Genomic DNA, 21836 nt, shown 5'->3' on the forward strand with positions numbered 1-21836 from the left:
TGAATTCTATTCTCTTGATACTTTAGTTTATTGGTCCACATATAAGGAGTAGTCTTTCCCACATTTGGGACATTTTGGCACTTTAAAGGCTACCTCTTGTAGTCTCTTGTATCACATTTATTCACCCCTTCCAGATTTGGCTAATGTTTGGAGCTGACTTTTTAATAGGAGAAATAAGATATGTAATACTGCATCTCTCTATTTTTTAAACTTTAATTGGCAAATTATACTGTCACACTTCCTCTTTGTTGAATCACTATGTCAACATTTCTTAGGGGACCAAGATTCTTATTATAAAGTAATGCTTACAGGGAGATTTGTACCTCTGAATGTCTTATTACAAAAAGAAAAAAAGACAAATTAGTGAGCTAAGTAAGAAACTCTGAGGAAAAAAAGAGTTAATTAGACCAAGTATCAGAAGGAAAGAAATATTAAAGATCAGAGCAGCAGTGAAATAAAAGAAAAACAATAGAGGGAAAAATCATGGCTTTTTTTACTAAGTCTTTGAAGAGGGTTTTTTACCACGTAGTTTTTAAATGTTGCTTTTGGTTTTGTTTTTTACTTTGAACTAGGGCCTTGCACGTGACGGGAGAGCACAAAGCGCTGTACCACTAATCTACACCCCCAGCCCACTTTTTAATAGTCTTGCCTCTTCCCTGGTATATCACAGAAATACTTCTATTCCTGTTGTAGTGTATGTTAACAGTACTTCTTTAGATGACACTTTTACAACCAAAAACACATTGAAACCCAGTTGTGTGGGTATGTGAAATTAGTGCAACCTTGGCTTCAGGGAATTATGGATCACAAGATAATGTGGAATCATCTGAGGGTTGCTTTTTGAAGTATCGATTCACTTGATTTGTTCCTGATACTTGCAAGCTCATTCATTCAAATAGTAAAGCTAACTTTTAAAGTGTGTTTTGCTATGACATCTGACATGTTAAGCCTTGAGTATGATTCAATTTAGTAAAGCAATCAGAAGAAAAGATATTTTTAAATCATACAAAAAAATTACAGATTTTATAATACTTTAAACATCCATCTTTTGGCCGAAAGTGATTCTAGATAATCTGTACCTTGTAGTGAAAATAATTTGAGAACTTTGCTGCTTCTGCTTTGATTCCTGATTTCAAATTAATGGTCCTATCCGCAGTACTGCAGAAAACACACATGCACATGCGCACATTATGCTTCAAATTGATGGCCCCTCTTTCAGTTTTGAGCAGAGCACTAGCACCAGAAACTGTTTGGGTTCTAACATTAATGTGATTGGATATAATCCAGATAAGTTCATCTGTTTGCAGTGCGATTTCTCAGCTGTAATTTCAAAAAGATTTCTTTCTCACAGGCACAGTATTGATTGGATAGGTCATGAAGGTATCCATAAAGAAATTTAAATTCTGTTAATAAGATCCTATGTTGAAGTATGGTGAATGTATTCTTATTTTTCTGCACATTTTAAAGTAATATTTTGGACTGGGTGTGGTAGTGCATACCTGTAATCCCAGCAGTTGGGAGGTTGAGGCAGGAGGATCATTGCGAGTTCAAGGCCAGCCTGAACTGCATAGTGAGACCCTGTCTCAAAAAGACAAAAAAAATTTTAAAAAGTAGTATTTTGTACACCATTTAATAAAAACTTTATCATGTTCTTCATGTGGAGGAGATCTAAATTCCTACCTTACCCTAATAGTTGCCCCTTAGTAAATAAGTCTGGTATTGTTATAGCCTAGCCATTTAATATCACCTTATGGTTTGGGGCATTTCCCTCAGTTTTGAAGTTGTCTCCCTCTTGAAACATGTGGTCACCAATTTTCTGTCAGCTGTCATCCTGATCAAAGTGAGGTTTCCGTTAACCGCTTGTGCAGTTACATACATGGCTCACAGAGACCCTGAAAATCCTCCCCTATACAGAATGTCTATGTAGCAGCTTGTTGTGGAGGCTGTTAGTTCCTGAGCCCCTTCTCAGCTGTCCAGCACCTTCCTCACTTCTGTCTGCGGCTGTCCACCAGCTGTGCCCTCCTATTCCAGGCCTTGTAGTTCCAGCCATTACTTACAGCTATGTTTCTGCAAGTTTTGGTGCATTTCTTTTGCCTTTGTCATTTTGGTCACCTCATTATACTTTGATCCCATCAGAATGGCCAATATACTGTCAGTGCTCGTACCTTACCTGTACCCAGATCACACTCTTTTTGTGATAGGTTTTCCTCAAGAGTTTTAAGGCAACTGGTAATTTTGACTAGATTTAGTGAATTAACAGGCAAGAAGCTATTGCCTAAATTCTAAAGGCAGTCCTATTTTAAGGATTCTTCTCTACCCTTTTTTTAGGGACCTCTGTACAATTTTATGACTTCACTGCTAATAATCATCCTTTAATTAATACACATCAAAATGTTTTAAGTGAAGTAACAGATTAGGGTTAAAATTAGAAATTTCAAATCATAAGGGTCAAAAAGTTGAAAACCATCCCGGTGATACTGTCACTGATCATTTAAAAGAATGTATTCTGTTTACCCTAAAGATGAAAATGGGGGGAAGGGGCAGTAGGGAGAAAAAGTCTCTTCTAACCAGCTTCCTGCCTGCCTACCTAAATCTTCTTTGTTTGGATTTGGATCATCTGTTCTCTCCCTTCATTGCCCAATACCACTAGAGGACTGACTCATCCAAGCTGCCCAAATGAAAAGCTGCAGCTGAAATGTCATGGCCACTTTCCCAAGCAAATTGTATTGCCCCAGTGTTCTTATTGCCACCAACATGGTTTACATGTACAGCAGGCCTTACACGCATGCTCCATGGCTGTTTGCATTTGCACTTCTGTCTAAAGGGAATGTTTGGGCTTATACAGAATAATGAGGATAATGCTGGGTTTTTCTTTGTCTTCCCATAGCATGGATTTTTTTTGTTCTGCTTCTATTATTGGCATTCTGCTGGAAGTGTGAATGCTATAAGCACAATGAGAAGCAGGTAGGTTTGTTTCCTTATATAAGCCAGGTTTTGATCATTAGCACAGCAGACCTGATTGAGAATGGCTTCAGTGTTTACCTAGGTCAGTGCCTTGGAGATATGTGACAGTGACATGTGGCCCTCAGCAGCTTATAGCCCACCCATCCAACACCCTGCCTGTCCTTTTCAGCTTGGTTTCTGCCTGTGCCTTTACTGCTAAGACAATTAGGGTCTATTAACTAATCTAGCCTTTCTTTTTCACTAGAATGACTAACATGAAAGGAGTTGTTTCCAAGTGAAAAGCAATCTCAAAAGCCATGGTAGTAAAATTGTCCTTTTCCAGTTGCAAAAAAAAAAGAGGACTTTAAAACTAATTGGTTATGCCCTTTGTTAGTTAAGGTACAATTCGTGTCATGTCTCTGTCACTTGTGTTTGCCAGGCTAGGCAAAAAGCTTTAGAGGTGGCATAGAAAAACATCTGTGGCTCACTGACAAGGTTGTTTTCCTCAGGACCGCCCCCAACTTCATTAATAATGTAATAAACTGATGCTAATTGCACTTTTTTTTCCAAAACACACTTCCCAAAGGAATTTAGTTTTATAAATTGATTGAATTATGTGTTTAAATAAATCTAAAAATGTGCTGTTTATAAAGGAATTGGTCATTTTCCTACCTTAAAAACCCACTCTGCCTTTAAAGTCATATGTGTAGTAGCAAAAGCGAGGCTGGTTTCTACTTGTAAGAAGCAATAATTAACTAAGTTTGGTGATTCACCCCTCTAATCTTAGCACTCGGGGCTGAGGCAGAAGGATCTCAAGTTTGAGGCCAGCCTGGGCTACACAGCAAGTTCAAGGCTGGCCTGGACTACATAGTGAGACCTTATCTCAAAAAATATTTTTAAAAAGGAAGCAGTAGCTAACAACTTAGTAAATGCAACAGAATAAAGCTGCTACCTGCAGCTTATTCATCAAGAGATTTCTGCCCACCAGGATCTGAAATAAGAAACACAGACTTGAAGCCAAAAGTGTTTTCATCACTAAACGGCCTTCAAGAAGAAGAGATAGCATTTTCTTGGTTTGCACTCAGTGCTAGTAAAAGTCTGCTATTAAATTTCCTAGTCCACAACTAAGAATCAGTGACTAGAAAAGGGAGAAGAGTGAGAGGAGAAAAATCTGACAGCCTTGGACAATGAAGGCACACAAGAAAACTGAAGTACAGATTTGGAAAACACAAAAGTCTGAAGCCCTTTCGGTTAAAAATCCTATTTAAAAATGATGCAAAGTGTCATATAGTGACTGTTAGTTGTATATGTTGTCAGAAAGAGTTTTGATTCCCCAAATGTTCACCAGCTATAGCTGTCTCCTGAGCTTCTCCAGATAGGGGACTTAGGCACAACTTACTTGCTGGTGTGGCCTTGAGCTTTAGGCCTGTGTCCCCACACTCCTTATGACTGTCCCACCTAGTTCGTTCTTAGCATTCTCCCAAGCAAGAGGTCCCTTGGGTCCAACCTCTCATTAATACCTTGGATGCCAATTCTATTTTGACTAAATAATTTTTAAATCAAGCTATTAAGGTATAACCATATCTAGTAAATAAAATTGTCAGATTTCAGTGGCTATAGAATTGTCTGTAGGAAATACCTATTTCCATTGTGCTAGATGAAATAGTAGTGCTTTTTTTACACATAATTGTAAACACTTACAGGGTATAGTATGCTTTTTTAATACATGTGAATGTTATGTAATGATCAGATCAGGGCAATTGGCATATCTATCACCTTGAGCAGTTATCATTTCCTTGTGTTAAGGATGTTCAGGATTCTTTCTACCAGCTTTTTGGAACTATGCAATTACCAGTTACCCTACTGTGGTCTAGAACATTAGAAGTTACTCCTCCTGTCCCTCGGTGCCCCTGTACCTACTGACCACCCTCTCTGCACTCCCTTTCCTCCCCCAGGTCTGATAGTCACTGCTTTCTCTTTCCATGAGATCAACTTTTTCCACTTCACATATAAGCAGGAACATGCCGTGTTTGTCTTTCTTTGCCCAACTTAATTCACTCAGCAAGCTATCCTATAGGCTAAAGATTAGTGTAAATTGTGTGATTTGTGTAATTGATTTCTAACTGGTACCTATCATCATACAGAATAATAAAATTTGTGATGACATGGGTACGTGCATGTGACATATTTTGATTATTTTCGTCCCTATTACTCCTCTTCTATCCCCCTTCTAATCCCCTTCTCTATCACTAGAAGACTACCTCTAGTTTCCTGTACTCTCCCTTGCTTTGTACTTTTCAGATTTCTTTTATAAAAGAAATGAGATTTTTACCTAAGACTGCAATTTTTACCTGAGACTGGCTTTATTTCACTTACATGGTCTCTGGTTCCACCCATTTTCCTACAAAGGACATGATTTCATTTTCTACCACATTTTGTTTGTCAGTCTGTTGGTGGATATCCAAGTTTTTTTCATAGCTTAGCTATTGCAATGTGCAATAAGACACGCTCTTCTGAGTTGGTAAAGTATGTAATATAAACATCACTGATAATACAAATCTGCATATAAAATGAAACTTTTTGAGACAGGCTCTCCCTCTGTAATTCAGGCTGGACCTAAACCCACTATGTAGCTCAGGCTGGCCTCAAACTTGCAGTCTCCGGAGTGCTGAGATTACAGGCATGTGCCACCATGCCCGCCTAAAATGAAACACTTCCATAAAGCTCAAACTACTGCAGTCAGTCACTGACTATAGAAAGAAAACATGTACTTGACACAGATTTCATGTCATATGCACAGAACTGTAAGTCCAGCTGCCTTCTCCAAATTCCTGACCAGTTCAGGTCAGGTCCTCACTTTCCCCAGACTCATTGGATTCCAGCTGAACTTCCTGTTGCACAGAGACTGTGTCAGGTATGAACTCCCTTTGCTCTCTGACACAGGGCTCCCCTGCCCTCCTGCAGAGCTGTCCTCCCCGCTTTGTCCCTCTTCCAGCTCTCATTCAAAGCTGGCCACTGTCCTGAATCCCATCTCCATTTGACCCAAGAGCCTACTCCCTCAGGGCCCTCTTTCCCATGAATCTTTAACCAGCACCAGCCCTCCCGTTCTCCTCCCACCTCACTTCCAAACCTGTTCTCCTCTCATGTGCCTGTCAGTGTCACCCTCCCCAGGCACCAGACCCAAATGGTAGCTAAAAGTGTGGGTCCTTCTTCTTGTCTGCTTTTGTTTCTTAGTTACCCAGCCCCGTGACGCTGCCTCCTTTGTCAGTCCGGACTATGCCTGTCTCTCATCACTCCTGCCCAAGTTCACCATGATCTACACAGCTGCCATACTGGCTCATCTAGTTTGTCTGCTGTAGCTTTGGCCCCTTGACTGTGTCACTCTTCTTAAAAACCTCCAGTGGCCCTGCTTTCCTTCCTGAGTAGAAAAAATCCTGTGTAGCCCACTTCCCTGCCTCCACCATACCAGTCGTTCTGTCCCCCACCCTTGAGCTTCCTTACAACTCCAGTGACCACATTATTTTCTCTCATGGCTGTGCCTTACATCTCCTTGGAACAGTCTTTCCGGATGCACACTGTCTTTCTGCTCCCCAGATGTCAGAACTTCCATGGAATGAAGGCTCAGGTCAAAGGGAGTATCTGAAGCCTGGTGCTAGAGCAGCACCCCTCCCTCCTGGTGCCCTCAAACTCTGCAACCACTCGTTGGAGCATTTCATGCAGTGTTTACTAGGAGAAACCTACCATAAACTTCTAGACCCATGCCCTTTTCTTTGTATATATCATCCCTAAATTATTAATGAATAAAAAATGCTTAATGAATGAGATGATTATTTGTTTTTGTGACCTCAGAGGAAATATAAATGACAAAAGGCAAGAAAGTTTTACAAACAATCCAGTGTCATAGAGTCATAGAGGTCACAGAGCCCCCAAAAAAGTACATGTGCGTAGGTGTGTGTATTGTAGGCTATAAAAAGTCAAAAGGACATCCAGTTAACTCTATTATACAAATAGAGCTATAAGCTTTCTGGTGCTGCAAGGCCTGTTTCTAGGACAGTTTCCTAGGGGCTACATAAGCTTTTCCAAACAATTTTTAAAAAGAGCCCCAACTAATTCAAGATGCTTTATAAAAAGGTGTCCAAGAATGAAGTGCATACATAACAATCTCTAATGATTGCTTTTTTGAGATACATGTGCTTCCTTTAGCAAACATGGAGCCTGCACAGATAGTTAAACCTTTCTTTGGCAGTGTAATATAAAGAAATGCCCATACTTTTCAAAGCGTTCCATTTTCCACTGTTTCTGAGAAGGTGAGGAAGGGAGTGGGTTCTCTTTGTAGTCAGTGCTATTATCCAGAAGCCTTTTGTATAACAAACCAAAGAGCACCTACTGCTATTGCTCTCCTAGTGTAACTTTCAGACACTTTACTATGAGATAAACTGGCAAGTACAGAATAATTCTTGGGACTTCTTCCATACCATTTTTGTGCATCTTTTTTTTTTTTTTCCCCCCTCCGGTACCGGGAACTGAACTCACGACCTTGCGCTTGCCAGGCAGGCGTTTCTGCCGCTGAGCTAAATCCCCAGCACCATTTTTGTGCATCTTATGAAGTAAGTGATACTGGTCTATGCTGAGATCTGGCAACCTGTGGGCTGATGAATGTCCCAGAGACTTTCTCTAAGGATATTCTATAGTGATTCATGATTACTTTTTACGTGAGTCAGTGCTGTCTACTTCATACATTCCCATCAGCATGAAGCAGGATTGCATCCTTCCCAGGTTTCATTCACTACAGAACAGAGATGACCGGAAGGACATCGCAGAGCATCTGACTGTTGCTCTTAGGCTCTGCTTCAGCAATTCTAGAAAGTGCTTTCAGTTCACAGGCCCTAAACATCACTGTAACACTCCAGAAACAACTGTGTCTACGTTCCTGACCCTTTTCCATAAAAGACGGAGTTAGGGTTATATCCTACTTTACAAAAGCCACATAAAATTTTACTCAAGCTTGCTTGACAGCAGCCATAGTCACAAACACCTACCTACCAAGAATGAAACCTGGCTCATCCAGCACAGCGTCATATAGGTATTTTGGCCAATAGTTGAAATTCTAAAATGATGTATTTCTTTGATTTTTAATATGTATATTTTATATTTTAACATCTCTGAAAGTGGGATATATTTTACAATCAGTGACATGTTATAGATTTGGAATGGTTTTTTTCTAAATGGTATGTTACATTTGTGACATTTTAAATTTGCAGAAAGAAGATATATATATTATACACATCTTAAAATCATTTACTTGGTTTCTGAGACCTAGTTAATACATTAATGTAACAGCTGTAAAAAGTGACAGTCTTCTCTGAATTTCATTATTTGCCATATCTCTTTTGGTAGATATTTATATTAGAGTGAAGTCATCATGCTATGACTTTCACTCTTGTTTTCTGCAGAAGAAATACAAATATATATCATCATCTTAAGGGGCTAGGCATGTGGCTTAGTGATAAAACACTTGCCGAGCATGTGTGAGGATGTGAGTTTGCTTTCCAGCACCATGGGGGAGAAACCCAAAACAATAGGAAATTACCTTAAATAATTCTAATTTTCTACAAAGCAGTGGCTTCCTTAAAACTTCTCCTCCTATTATTGCATTTTCAGCCAATATTTGCTCAGAAATTTAAATTGTTAGTATTAATATTCAGGGTTTTTCATTCTCTTATTTTTTAGTGGTTAGGGTTTGAAATCATTGCTTCTCTAGTCTAGCAATGTGTTTTCACCTGAGTTAAGCTGGAGCAGTTTCTCTTTCCTGTGCATAAAAATCTGTAGAAAGTTTATCACTTTTAAACCTTTTGTGTTCAGGAATCCTTCTTTCCTAGGCAAAAAGGAATTCAATACAATAAAACCTGTATGAACTGGTCTGAGTAGTGAATAATTACTATGCTCAAATAAGGCTTTTAATTAAATATAGCTTCTGCAGTTTCTAAAATGTATTCACTCTCTTTGCTAACACACTATCAAATGTTTGAAAGAAATTGGCCCTTTTTGCTAAGTCATTTGTGATCACTGTCACCTTTACCATCTATGACGCACTGTGATCACAAAGGTAGATTATTTGAGGAAATCTTTATGGTTCTGAGGCATCCTTAATATTGCTTCTTATCTTGTTCATGTCCTAGCACTACTCAGAAATGCCAGTATTCATACAAAATACAGAAGAAGCTGCTTGTCTTGAGCAGACTCACCGGAAAATTCCACTATAGAAATTGTATCAACCATAAATTGCAAAATATTGGTTTGGTTTATCACAGCTTCTAAAACAAAAAGGAAATGAATCCCTGAAAAATGTTGAGCTACTTGTCGTGTCACTCAACCATAGCTCTAAAAGTAGCTGTGTCGCTTCTTCTGTAGAAACATGGCTTATGTGTCAGTGCTTTGATACAAAACAGTCTCATTTATATGCTTTCCCCCTCCCCCTTCGCCTTTTTTTCTCAGGTCCATACATTCCGAGGGCCACACTGGTGTGAATACTGTGCCAACTTTATGTGGGGCCTCATCGCTCAGGGAGTGAAATGTGCAGGTAAGAGCACTTCCTTCCTCTGCATTGGTCCCTTATGGAGGTGTGAGGCGTAAGGTATTAAGGAGATTTACTGTCAGGTACATAAACAATGGACTAGATCCTGGTTTACCCCGCCACATACGCAGTCAGCCGCATTCTCAGGCAGCTACTCTGGACATTGATATTTTATCTGCCTTAATCTTTTTGTGCTTGGTAGATAGAAGACTAAGGACCTGGTTCTAGTCCATTGAAAAGAAAAAAGTCAGCTTGCTTAAAAAGCCTGACAAAAGGAGATAAAAGTAAGGCAGTTATATTTAATACTTGCCTTTGATGTTGCAGTAACTAAATTTATAAAAATGACTTCTTTAAAAAGCAGTGTACCAGGACCTATGGTTGTTGCCTTGGCAACTGAATTTTAACGATAACTTGTTAAAGCTGGATTGTCCTTAAAAATTTTTGTGAAATCAAAGCTTAAAAAAAAAAATCTGAGTTTATCTTCAAAGATGGTTACCAAATTCTGAAAAACCACTTAGTCATTAATATTTTCTTGGTGACATTTTGAAATCTTGGCTATTCCAAATCGTTTCTGTAAAATATGACCATGGTATTGTAGATTTACATTTAAAAACTTTAAGATCTACACATAAATATCCAGTGTGGGAGCACATGTTTAAGACTGTTTGAATCTGTGTTTGCAATCCTAATTAGCCACCAAGACATGAAATATTTTGTTCTAATATCATGTCACACACACATAAGGCAAGGACTTACTGAAACTCTTTGAAATGAAGTAGTTACTGCCATCATGTGAAATTGATTTGTGATGTAAAATGGACAAATATGGCATGTATTTAAATCAAAAATGTGTGTTACAATAGAAGACACATTGCCATTAATTCTCCTTAAAATATGTCCCCTTGCTTGAAACACACTTTTGCCATCATTCTGGAAGTCCTCCTTCGTGACTGTCTTTAGCTGCACCGTTGTGGTTCCCTTAGTGTCCTGAATCAATTAAAAACGTTTACCCTTCACGGTCAGTTTGACTTTGGGAAGGCCCAAACTCACATGGTGCCAGATCTGATCAATAAAGTAGATGAGGACACACCGTGATATTTTTACAAGCTTTCCTTTCTGTTGGCTGGCGCTTGGCAGCAGCATTCACTGCGTTTTTTATAACAGCTGATAAAGACAAGTTTCTTTCTGCTATTTAATTTGTAAAACTAAAATGTCTTCTTGTGAATTTTGGCATATAGCTTTACACTAGAAAAGTATATTGGGTAAATTAATTCAAAATGGTAACTGCAGTAACTCATCTTGTCGATATGAATATCCTCATCTCTTATGGCATGGTTTTGGAGTATTTTTGTTGTCTATTATGTGGAGAAATTTCTGAGGTCTGGTTTCACATATTTGTAAATTGGATTTTCTTTGAACAGCAAAGTATAAGGTGCATTGCTCAAGAACATGTAAGTTACTCTTCTTGCAGTCATTATTCCCTGAGCATCAGCAAGGCATAACAAGGTTCTAGGCATATGTCATCCAGGCACATGCAGGAACCTCCCTGCCTGGGACGTGGCTTCGGAATGCCACAGGTGTGAACCTTGAACTCTGGAAGTGTCCAGCAAGGACAGCCAAGGCACAGGCTGTAGGAAAACCTTACTGTTATAGCTGAGTTATAGAGTCAGGATGAGGAGTCATCATTAAGAGGCTGTGGTCATACCTTTGAACTGGAGGGGAACAACATGGAATTGAAAATTTTTGATAAAAATAGTGATAGTTAGTCTGTATCATGGTTTTTTAAAGGCACCTGGAGTGCTGTTTCCAAAGCAAAAATTGCCTGCTAAAGGAATGAGGGTCTCAGCCTGGACTAGGTGGCCTTTTTGAGCTATCCTTGACAGCAAACACTTTCTTAAGTGTTTTACAACCGTCACTAACCTACCAGCTTTTACCAGAGTAATGATGTGTATCATTCACCTTTTGTGAGAGTGAAGGTTATCTGCAGAGAACAGGTACAACAAGTACAGATAATCTGTGGTAATATGCCACCGTCCAGAATCACATTTGAAAGAAGTGTTTTGGAACATCTATTAGAGTAAAAAGAGAAAGAAAATGATTCACCACCACCACATCCCACAGCCACCCACATTCATAGCCTCCACCTCTTACTGTGAATAAGGACAGAAATTGAAAGAAAAGCCTTGAACAAAATTTTTCATTTTATTGTTTTATCTTGTCCTTAAAAGCATTATGTTCTGTGGGATTTGAACCATATTAATGTATAATACATGCATATGTCAGCCTATTTTTAAAAACAGAGGGCTGGGGATGAAATTCAAATAGTTCTATTTTCTTTGGAAGCTGATTACACTTGGATGGACAGTGGGACTCTTAGGGCTAAAGTAACTGAGACTCATCTGGCTTTTGGGCCATCTATATTTAAAACAAGACAGGAAATTAAGAATTTAAAGAGAACACACACTCACTGTGGTAGGCTGAATAATGGTCCCCAAAGACATTTACCTCCCAACCCCTGGAACCTGTGAATATATTACCTTTCAAGGCACTAGGAACTTACAGGTGATTAAATTAAGGATATTGAGATGGAAAGGTGACCCTGGATTAGAGTGGGACCCATATAATCACAACTGGCAGTGGTTCATGTAAGAGGGAGGCAGAGGATGAGAATCACAAGAAGATGATGTAGGGACAGAGGCAAAGGTCTGAGAGAGAGAAGATGCTATACTGCAGTCTCCAAAGATGACACATGGATCATCTTGTAAAGCCAGACACATGGATGCCCCCTCCAGAGCCTCCAGAAGGAACATAGCCCTGCTGACACCTTAATTGTAGCTTAGTACGTACTGTTTTAAGCCACCAAGTTTGTGCTAATTTGTTGCAGCAGCATTAAGAAGCTAATACACTAGTGGGAGTAAACATTAAAGATGTCATTTCCAAAGAGAAATGGCAGGCTTGTTGCCCATTACAAAAGAGATGTGTTTCTGTTTTTGATCAACAAGAAAGCTTGCTTTGTTCTGGGTTGGGTTTTTTTGGGGTTTTTTTTTCAAAAGCCACCCAGGCAAAAGAGAGCTTTCCAGAATTTTTTATGGAGTGTTGGCCAAAAGCAGCAATTTTGAATCCCACCCACACCTGTGTTCTCTCCCCATCCCACACCTCCCCCTCTTTCTCAGTTGGGTGGTATTCAGCCCACCAGGCCAGCAAAGTTGCTGTAAGAAGCAGATTGAATCCAGCTAATTCTGAAAGGCAAACTGGGTCCCCTCAGGCCTGAAATCTCTAGTGTTGCAGCTGCATACACTACAGCCAGCAATGACAGCGGAGGGGACAGAAGGCTGGTCCTGAGAATGCTAAGCATGGCACTACATGAACTTTTCAAAACCCAGCAGTACTAGGGGATGTAGGAGACATTAAACAGCATCATCTGCCAGAGTCTCCCCTTCCTCTGCTTCCTCCAGAGAGTAAAATAACATCATATGGGACTGCGTAATTGCAGCTGAAGAGTGATGCTCCGCTTGCTAGAGTATTGCTGACACATACCCATAACCTAAGGTTCAGAGGATGTTCATTCAGACCAATTTTTCATCATACTGGTTTTTTAATGAAATGTAAACTAGTAGGTTGAATTAATCTATTATGTAATCACAGCAATTGTCAACCATCCCTCCCTAGAAAAAAAGACCACTTTTCCACCACCATTCCTAAGTTATTTTTTAAATCTTATCAGAATATTTTAAGGAGTTAAGGATGATAATTACTGTAAAATAAATATTTCAACTTGATATTATTTATGAGGGTGACTTGTTTTCAGCATATCATTGTCATTGCTGCCCCCACGCAGAAATGGCGGCAGTTTCTTCCTGATATCTGAAAGTATTACATCACATATACAGGCACTTTTAGGTAGAAGAAAAGAGGAAGTAATATGTGTTAATTACTGCTTTGATTGTACCTGAACTTGTGGTTGTCTAAGTCAGTGAAAAGTTGAAGACATTTAAGTTTTACATGGCCCCCTTCAGTCTACAGAAATATTTGTTTAAATATTTCAAGGAATAAGAGATTCCTCTTAATTTTGCTTAATGAAGATTACTTGTGATGCATATTAAAATGAGCTATTCTACTTTTTATTTGTAGAAAAACAACATATGCATTCAAGAATAAAACTGGCTCAGTGATTGACCATGTCCCTAGAATGTGTGAGGCCTTCTGATGGATTCCTAGCACTGCAAAAAGTAAAACACAGTTTTATTTACAGTTACTTAAATACAAACACTGAGCCAGAGATAGTGACACATACCTATAATCCCAGCACTCTGAGAGACTGAGACAGGAGGGTCATGAATTTGAACCCAACCCAGGCAACGTAGTGACTTTGCAAGGCCCTGTCGCAGAAGATAAAAATTGCAAAGACCCCATGTTCAATCCCTAGTATCACAAAACAGAAAGACAGAGAGAGAAAAAGGGAGGGAGAGAGGAAGGAAGGAAGGAAGGAAGGAAGGAAGGAAGGAAGGAAGGAAGGAAGGAAGGAAGGAAAAGAAGGAAAGAAGGAAGGAAAGAAGAATGGATCATAAAAAGAATTTTTTTTGTTTCAAACATGTTACCATAATTATGTTATCCCTTAATTCTGTCAGTAGAATGAGGCCAGCCTTTCTAGATATGTACCATCTATGTATTTTAGAGAAATCAAACATCAGAAAAATCTGAGGGTAACCTAATATTAGTAGTCTAAGTAGTAGAAATATATAAAGTATCGTGTAAGATGCAGGTTGAATTTTTATTCCTCCTTTCATGTATTTATTCTATAGTTGCTAACTTGAGAAATTGGGAGGGAGAAATTGGTTTAACAGTAACATAAAATTACCTACAAACCAAGAGAAGGCAGCAAATGAAGTCTTCTATGGAGTTTCCTCCCATTTATAGTGTAGGCCTTTCTAGAAGAAATTGAACCATATAAGAGTTATATTACTTTAATAAATAAGTATGAAAACCAAATAAAGTCTTAACAGAAAACTGAAATATTGATATACTGTGAGTCCCTGAAGCAGCAGTTTTTGGAGTGAGCTAAAGGCTGGTGTATTGCCCTGTGAACTTACAGGTATAAAACAATGCTTTATTTTAATGTTTTTGCCCTATCCTATGGTCTTCTAAAGGACTTCATATACTGTCTAGCTGAAAGTTTGGCTTTTGAAATTTATTGCTAAAATTTGAATTTATTTTCCTACAGTTTCATATTGTTCAAATGAAAGAATGTTAGTTTAAAGAACAGTTTCCTTTCCCTAAATACCTAAATCTGAGCTCAGTCATCACTTTGTTCAGCTTTTTACTGAATAAGCAAGTTTAGGAGCCTGCTGATCTTTAATATGGGAGATGAGCCCTCACATTCAAAGGGAAAAGTTAGTATCAGACCTTTAGTGCCATTCAGATGTTTTGATATTATGTAGATGCATCACAATTTTACTGTTTGGCTTTCTACTGGATTTCCACTTAGGATTTATATGTAGGGAGGAAATGTGACAAAAATGCATAATGGTAGGTATTGGTCACTGCTTTTTTTCCCCAAAGAAAATGACTTTTGCTGGTATATTTCAGGTATGCATAATGATCATATTCATCATAGGGAATTTGTATCTGTACATGATATAACTTGATTTTTTGTTTTGAAACAGAGTCTCACTATGTAGTTCAGGCTGACCTTGAACTCACAGCGATCCTCCTGCCTCAGACTCCTTAGTGCTGGGTTACAGGTGTGCTCCACGCCTGGCTAGATCCCTGCTTTTTAAAAGTCCTACCAGATCAATCACAGATAGATAACTGTAACATTCATTTGGGTAAAATATAGCAGTTTTTTAAACTATATGTAACAATGGGGACAATATACATTGTCAAATATGAGTTTGAAAATAGCACGTTCATCTTCATTGCTGAAGAAAATAATTCAGAGCACATTGTGTACTGCTCTTGAAAAGAAATATGTATGACTCAGTGGGAAGAGCACAGGCTAGGAATCAGCAGTCCACGGTTAAAATCTCAGTTCTGCCGTTTGTTTGGTCAGATAACGTGAACAAGTCATTTAGCCACTCTACCACTTCGTCTTCCTCTGTGAAATGATAAGTTGTTTTCCAGCCTCATTGTGACCTGTGTGTCCACACTTAAATTCTGAGGCACCTCTATACTATTATTAAATTATGACACTTTGCTGAATTTTACACTTTGAAAACACCACATGAGTTCTTCCAGTTGTGGAAAAGATAGAAAAATGTCTTTCACCATGTCCCTCCCAAGAATTATAAGACCTAGCACTACAAAAAATTAAAATTTAAAAATTATAGCAAAAGAGCTTGAAAAAGGTATTTGCATTAACTATGGAAAGATTGTGAAAACTGGAAAAAGGAATGTGGGTTCATTGGGACCTCAGAAGCTGAGGAACAACCCAGCAGTAAGTTCCTGGTGGTGTGTTTGTATCCCTTCTGAGTATCCCTGCCTGGGCACTGTAGACACCCATGACCTATAAATGCCAACAGGCAGGAAGAACAACAGAAAAGTCAGCGTTCCTCAGCAAGTACACTGGGAAAAGTATAGCTCCACACAGCAGAAACCTTCTAGCCATATCTGCCGTTCTCCATGGAAACACCATGGAAAAAGCCATACTGCCACATCTCCGCAGTGAGTGTAGAGCAAGCTGCATAGTCTCAGCCCTGTTTTCCAGTTCCACTCTGCAATAGCTGAGGTGCACACTTGCAGATCTGAGGGCAGAGCCCTGGCCTCCACCCCTACCTTGTAGTAATAAAGTGCCACCCATCTTTGGCTGAACCTGTGGGTGGCACCCTGACTTTTACCCACACCCTAAATAGAGTAGGACCCTAATAGTAGCAGCACCATCTCAGCCCAAGGCCATGTGGGGAACTCTGTTTTCATTCCTGATCTGCAGAAATGAGGTGGCTGAGACCATGATCAGAGCTCTGGCTTCCCTGCCCATCCTCCAGTTCACTGCAAAACAGTACTCGGCCCCAGCTGAGTTTGTGGCCCAGCCCTGACATCCCCTACCTGTCATAAGTGGCACTCCCATGGAGAATATGGGGTAGGTCCCACCACTTGGGTATCAAAAGTGAGGCAGGCAAAATAGCATTACAAAAGTTTTACAAACTAGATTGATACTGGAACCACAAGGTACAAAAGTGAGTGCAAAATGGATATTCTAAATCTAAACTTGACTGCTTCCTAATTGGAACCTTATTCTTAACACTCAGAATTTCCAACATAGAGTTTGAAGTTGCTTATTGTAGCAAGAACCAGGAGAATCTCAATAATCAACAGATGCAAATATTGAGATGACACAGGCATTGGAATTGTCAGAAAAGAAAAGCAGCTATAATAAAAGTGCTTCAGTGAGCAACTACTACACTCTGGAAACACAATAAAAAAACAAAGGGAAGTTTTGGAACTGAGACATAAAATAATGAAATAGACTCACTGGATGATGGGCTGATTCAAATGAAGATGACAGAGGATGAAGCAGTAAACTTGAATACAGATAAATAAATATACAGTTCATGGACCAGAGATTTAGCTCAGTGACACAGCACCTGCCTGGCAAGTGTGAGATCCTGAGTTCGATTCCCAGTACCCATCCCCCTAAAATTATACAGTTCAAGCTGGGCATGATGGTACAGACTTACAATTCCAGTTACTTAGGCGGCTGAGGTAGAATGATTGCAAGTTTGAGGCCAGGTTGGGCAAGACCTTGTCTCAAAAATAAAATTTAAAAGGGCTGAGGGTAAATCTCAGTGTTCGAGTGCTTGCCTAGTAGGCATCAAGGCCATGGGTTTGATTCTCAGTACCAGAAAAAAGAAAAAGACCTTCTGTACACCACATATGCTCTACTTGGATGGTTTTGGAAGTCAACATAAAGGTTTTATGAACTTAAAAACAAAAATATTATTTTTTAAAGATAACATTTATTTTAGTTGTTTTATTCAGCTGTAGTTTATCACTTTGCAGTCTAATTGAGCAAAAGTGTTCCTCTTCATCCTTTCTAAAATTTCTTGAAATATTAATCAGAAAATGTTTGAGTTCTGGCATTTTAGAAATTATAGCCTAGCAAAAATACAAAGCAAAGAAATAACTCTAGTAGAATTACTACGATATATATAAGGTATCAAAGTTGTGGACTCTAGAATCATTCATAGGCCAGAGTTGGGTAGATTACCTATCACCTATACGCCTGGTTTCCTCAGTTATAAAATGAGAGTACCTACTTCATAGAATATTGTGAGTTTTAAATGAAATAGTAAATGTGAAGCACTTGGAATGGTGGATGGGAATAGTGAGCCCTCAATAAGTGTTAGCTGATTATAGTAGTAGTAACAGATCATAAAGGTAGCTATTGTGGGCTCTTAGATGAATTACATGTAATCATGTACAGAAAGGGTTATGTATAGATATCAACAGGAGCAGCACCATTTTAGAGGAGCCTGGATGCTCTTACCTTTGGAGTTCCAGTTCCATTTGGGATCAAATGTATTGGGATACACTTACAGCTCACATTAGGAATATTTTATATTGCACTCCTTTGGCCACACGTTGGCTTCTTGTTGTTGTTTCCTTTTTTCTGCCATGGTGCTGGGGATTGACCAGACCTTGTGCCTGCTAGATAAGAACTCTACCACTGAGCTGTATCTGTAGCTCCTAAATGTAATTCTTATATAATGTAAAAGAAATTGATTTATAGTTTGAAGTTTGTCTTTGTTTTATTCCACCATAGCAAAATACCACAGACTGGGTAATTTGTGGAACAGAAATTTTCTTGCAGTTCTGAGGTCTGGGAAGATCAAGGTCACCCACATCTGGTATGGCCCGTCTCACTACACCCTTACAGGTGCAAAGAAGAAGGGCAAGAGAAGGTGAATGCTGTGTGTTCATTTGGCAGGAGAGTAAACCCCTTCTGCAAGCCCTTTCTGTGCTGGCATTGATCCATTCATGAGGACCGAGTGCTCATAGCCTGAACACTGTCCAAACCACACCTGTCACACTGTCGCATGAGTTTTGGAGAACACAAACACATTGTGTTCAAACCACAGCATTGGCTATTTTACATAATATTACATAAACATTTGTATAGTTTTTAGTTTTTTCCTCTCATGCTCCTGGGCTTACATAACAAGCTCACATAACAATGATGGATCAGACAGGCATGGTGTACACACCTGTCATCTCAGCACTTTGGGAGGCTGAAGGAGGAAGATCACAAGCTCAAACTCAGTCTGAGCATCTCAGTGACTTAGCAGAACCTTGTGTCAAAATAAAAGAGGGGTTGCTGGGGATGTATCTAAATTCAAAAGCCCTGGGTTCGCTCTTCAGTACTGAAAGAAAAAGGGCATGAACTACAATCCTGGCTTCCTAGGGTACAGCCAAATTTTTCCAGGCGTGCAGAAGGGAATATTGTTCCCCTTCTCCCCCCTGAAGAAGTTGCTGGAGGTTAGTAGACTTTAAAACATCATTCCAGCTGGAATGTCTTTTGCTAAATGGAACCCACTGCGGTACTCCAGACTGTGAAAATAATTACGAATTTCTCCATTCATTCTTCTCAGATTGTGGTTTGAATGTTCATAAGCAGTGTTCCAAGATGGTCCCAAATGACTGCAAGCCAGACTTGAAGCATGTGAAGAAGGTGTACAGCTGTGACCTCACGACGCTCGTGAAAGCGCACATCACCAAGCGGCCCATGGTAGTGGACATGTGCATCAGGGAGATTGAGTCCAGAGGTGAGCACTGCCGGCGGGCTGTGGCCATCTCCATTCTCCGCACTAGAGTCCCAGCACCTCTCTGGGGGCCTGTCTGTGCAGCGCTGCTATTGTCTCCAGTAATTTTGGGGAAGATGGTTTCAGATGTCACATGACCTCAAAGTCTTGGATGAATTAACAAAGTAAACAGCTTGATTTCAAGGTGTAGAATATATGTTTAATGCCGGGTATGGTGAGACACGCCTATAATCTCAGCATTAGTGAGACTGAGGCAGGAGGATCGCTACAGGTTCAAGGTCAGCCTGGGCTCCATAATGAGTTCAAGACCAACCTGGACTACATAGTGAGACCCTGTCTCAAAAAAACAAAACAGAAAATATGCTTAAAATATATTTATGGGGCTGGAGATGTAACTCAGTGGCACATCGCCTGCCCAGCAAGTGCGAGGCCCTGAGTTTGATTCCCAGTACCAAAACTGTATATATATTTGTGGATGATGCTTCAGACCTGCAAAAGTTGACATACAGAGACAGATTCATTTTTCAGTTCTTATATTCATCTTCAGGAAGCAAAGGTATAAATCTTCTATTAAAATTATCCAAAGCCAGAAACCAGAGCTGCACCCTAATTATTCTTTCCACATGGGAAAACTGCTACAGTTTGTCTTGGTCCTCTGTTATGTAAAAGAAGTCATGTTGTAATTGGGGTGGTGAATTATTTCCCTTGAGACTTAACATTGTTTGATCTAATTAGACAACATGATGAGGCAAATTATAAATATGCAGGTGACAGTAGGTCAGAATTAAAGAACTGTGAATGACATGATTTTATTTTAGCAAAAACGTGTGAAAAGATTTTTTTTTTTTTTTTTGGTTTTTTTTCCAGTACCTGGATGAAAAGATTTCTAGTGGTATATATTTATTATTTTTCTGGCACATTAAATCCCCAGTCTGAAGTGTGGAGAGAAATTAAAATTTGAAAAGGAAGCATAATTCCCAAGAAGCTAATTCACATTCATACTATTTATTTTTTATTTTTATTTTTTACAGGTCTTAATTCTGAAGGACTATACCGAGTATCAGGATTTAGTGACCTAATTGAAGATGTCAAGATGGCCTTTGATAGAGGTGTGTTCTGCAGCAGTCATTACCTTAGAATGGTCTTACTCTTGCCACAAAATTGATTCTTTTGGGTTTATTTTTTGTATTATTTGTCTAAAAATCATTGGTGATTATTATATCATTCCCTCCCAATAAAAGTTTCATGTTTTTGTATTAGTTGTAAGCATTAAGCTGTCAGATTTCAGAGTAACAAAGTAGCATAGAAAGTTTGAACTTACACTTTGTATTTGAAGTCCGGATTGTTCTAGAAAATGAGTAACAGATACTGGGGAGAAGAGAAGCCTGTGGTGGAGGAGAAGGAGGCTTACTTTTTCCTGAGGAAAGCATTGCAAGATGATCTTGCCTTTGTCATTCTCTGCTTCCTCCCCTGGCCCTTGCCCAGGCCCTTATCCGCTGCCCGCACACACACCACCCCCAGTACTCAGGCCCCTCTGCCCCCCGTGCAGCATCTGTGCTGCCTTTTGTTTCCAGAAGGCACTGTCCCGACTTGCCTGCCACTGCAGATGACGCACCCCAGTGTGAGAGGTGGACACTCACAAACGAATTCAAAATTCTCCATGAAAGGCTGAAAGGCTCAGTCAGGTATATGCATTTTTAGGAGGCTGGACTTCTTCTTTTTTGTGTGTGTGACAGGTTTTCACTATGCAGTTCAGGCTGGCCTTGAACTCACTCACAGTGATCCTCTTGCCTCAGCTTCCCAAGTGCTGGGATTATGGGTGTGTGCCACCATACCTGGCTGGATTTTTTTAAATGGGCTTTATAGTTTTAAATTTTCAAAAAATTTGAATGGAAAGTAAAGAGCCATCTCTCATAACCCACAGAGTCCCGTGACTAGTATCTTGAATTGATTATAGTACATTTGTTATCATTGCCAACAATGATATATTATTGTTACTAAATATATTTAGTGGCCCAACAATGATATATTATTGTTACTAAAATCAATAGTTTATAGTAAGTTGTCTTCTATCTACCATTACAGGACAGTGTCACTACCATAAAAACCCCTTGGTCATCTCTTTCTTCCTTTCCCCACCTCCCAAGTCCTTGGCAGCCACTGGTCTTTTTACCATCTATGTACTTTTGCCTTTTCCTGAGTATCTTAATTGCAATCATATATTATGAAACCTTTTCAGGCCGATTTCTGTCACCAGTATGCATTTAAAAGTTCCTCTATGCCTTTTCATGGTTTGACAGTTCATTCCTTTTTTTTTTTTTTTTTTTGCTGAATAAAATTTTGTTGTAATGATGTATTATAATTAAAGAACATTTTGGTCACTACCAATTTTTTGTCAGTTATGAACAAAGCTTCTGTTAACATTTGTGTGCAGGTTTTCTGTGGACCTAAGTTTTCAGCTCCTGTGGGTGAATACCTAGGGGAGCATTACTGGTTTCTGTGGTAAGGCTGTGTTTAAGCTGATGCCTGGCTTATCTTTAAAATCTAACCAGATATAGTACTGC

The 21836-nt window shown here is 39.3% G+C and overlaps 1 protein-coding gene across 3 annotated transcripts in view; it reads left to right on the forward strand.

Annotated features, from left to right (window-relative positions):
• Positions 1 to 21836, forward strand: part of Chn1 (chimerin 1) — a 61160-nt gene that overhangs the window by 30689 nt on the left and 8635 nt on the right. For all 3 annotated transcript variants that reach the window (XM_005393180.2, XM_013518799.1, XM_013518798.1), the window contains 3 exons: positions 9439 to 9523; positions 19102 to 19275; positions 20304 to 20381. In XM_005393180.2, coding sequence (XP_005393237.1) covers positions 9439 to 9523; positions 19102 to 19275; positions 20304 to 20381 — 337 coding nt within the window. The remainder of the gene's footprint in view (positions 1 to 9438; positions 9524 to 19101; positions 19276 to 20303; positions 20382 to 21836) is intronic.

Source organism: Chinchilla lanigera, unplaced genomic scaffold (assembly GCF_000276665.1).
Source record: "Chinchilla lanigera isolate Chin_1 unplaced genomic scaffold, ChiLan1.0 scaffold00048, whole genome shotgun sequence".
NCBI lineage: Eukaryota > Metazoa > Chordata > Mammalia > Rodentia > Chinchillidae > Chinchilla > Chinchilla lanigera.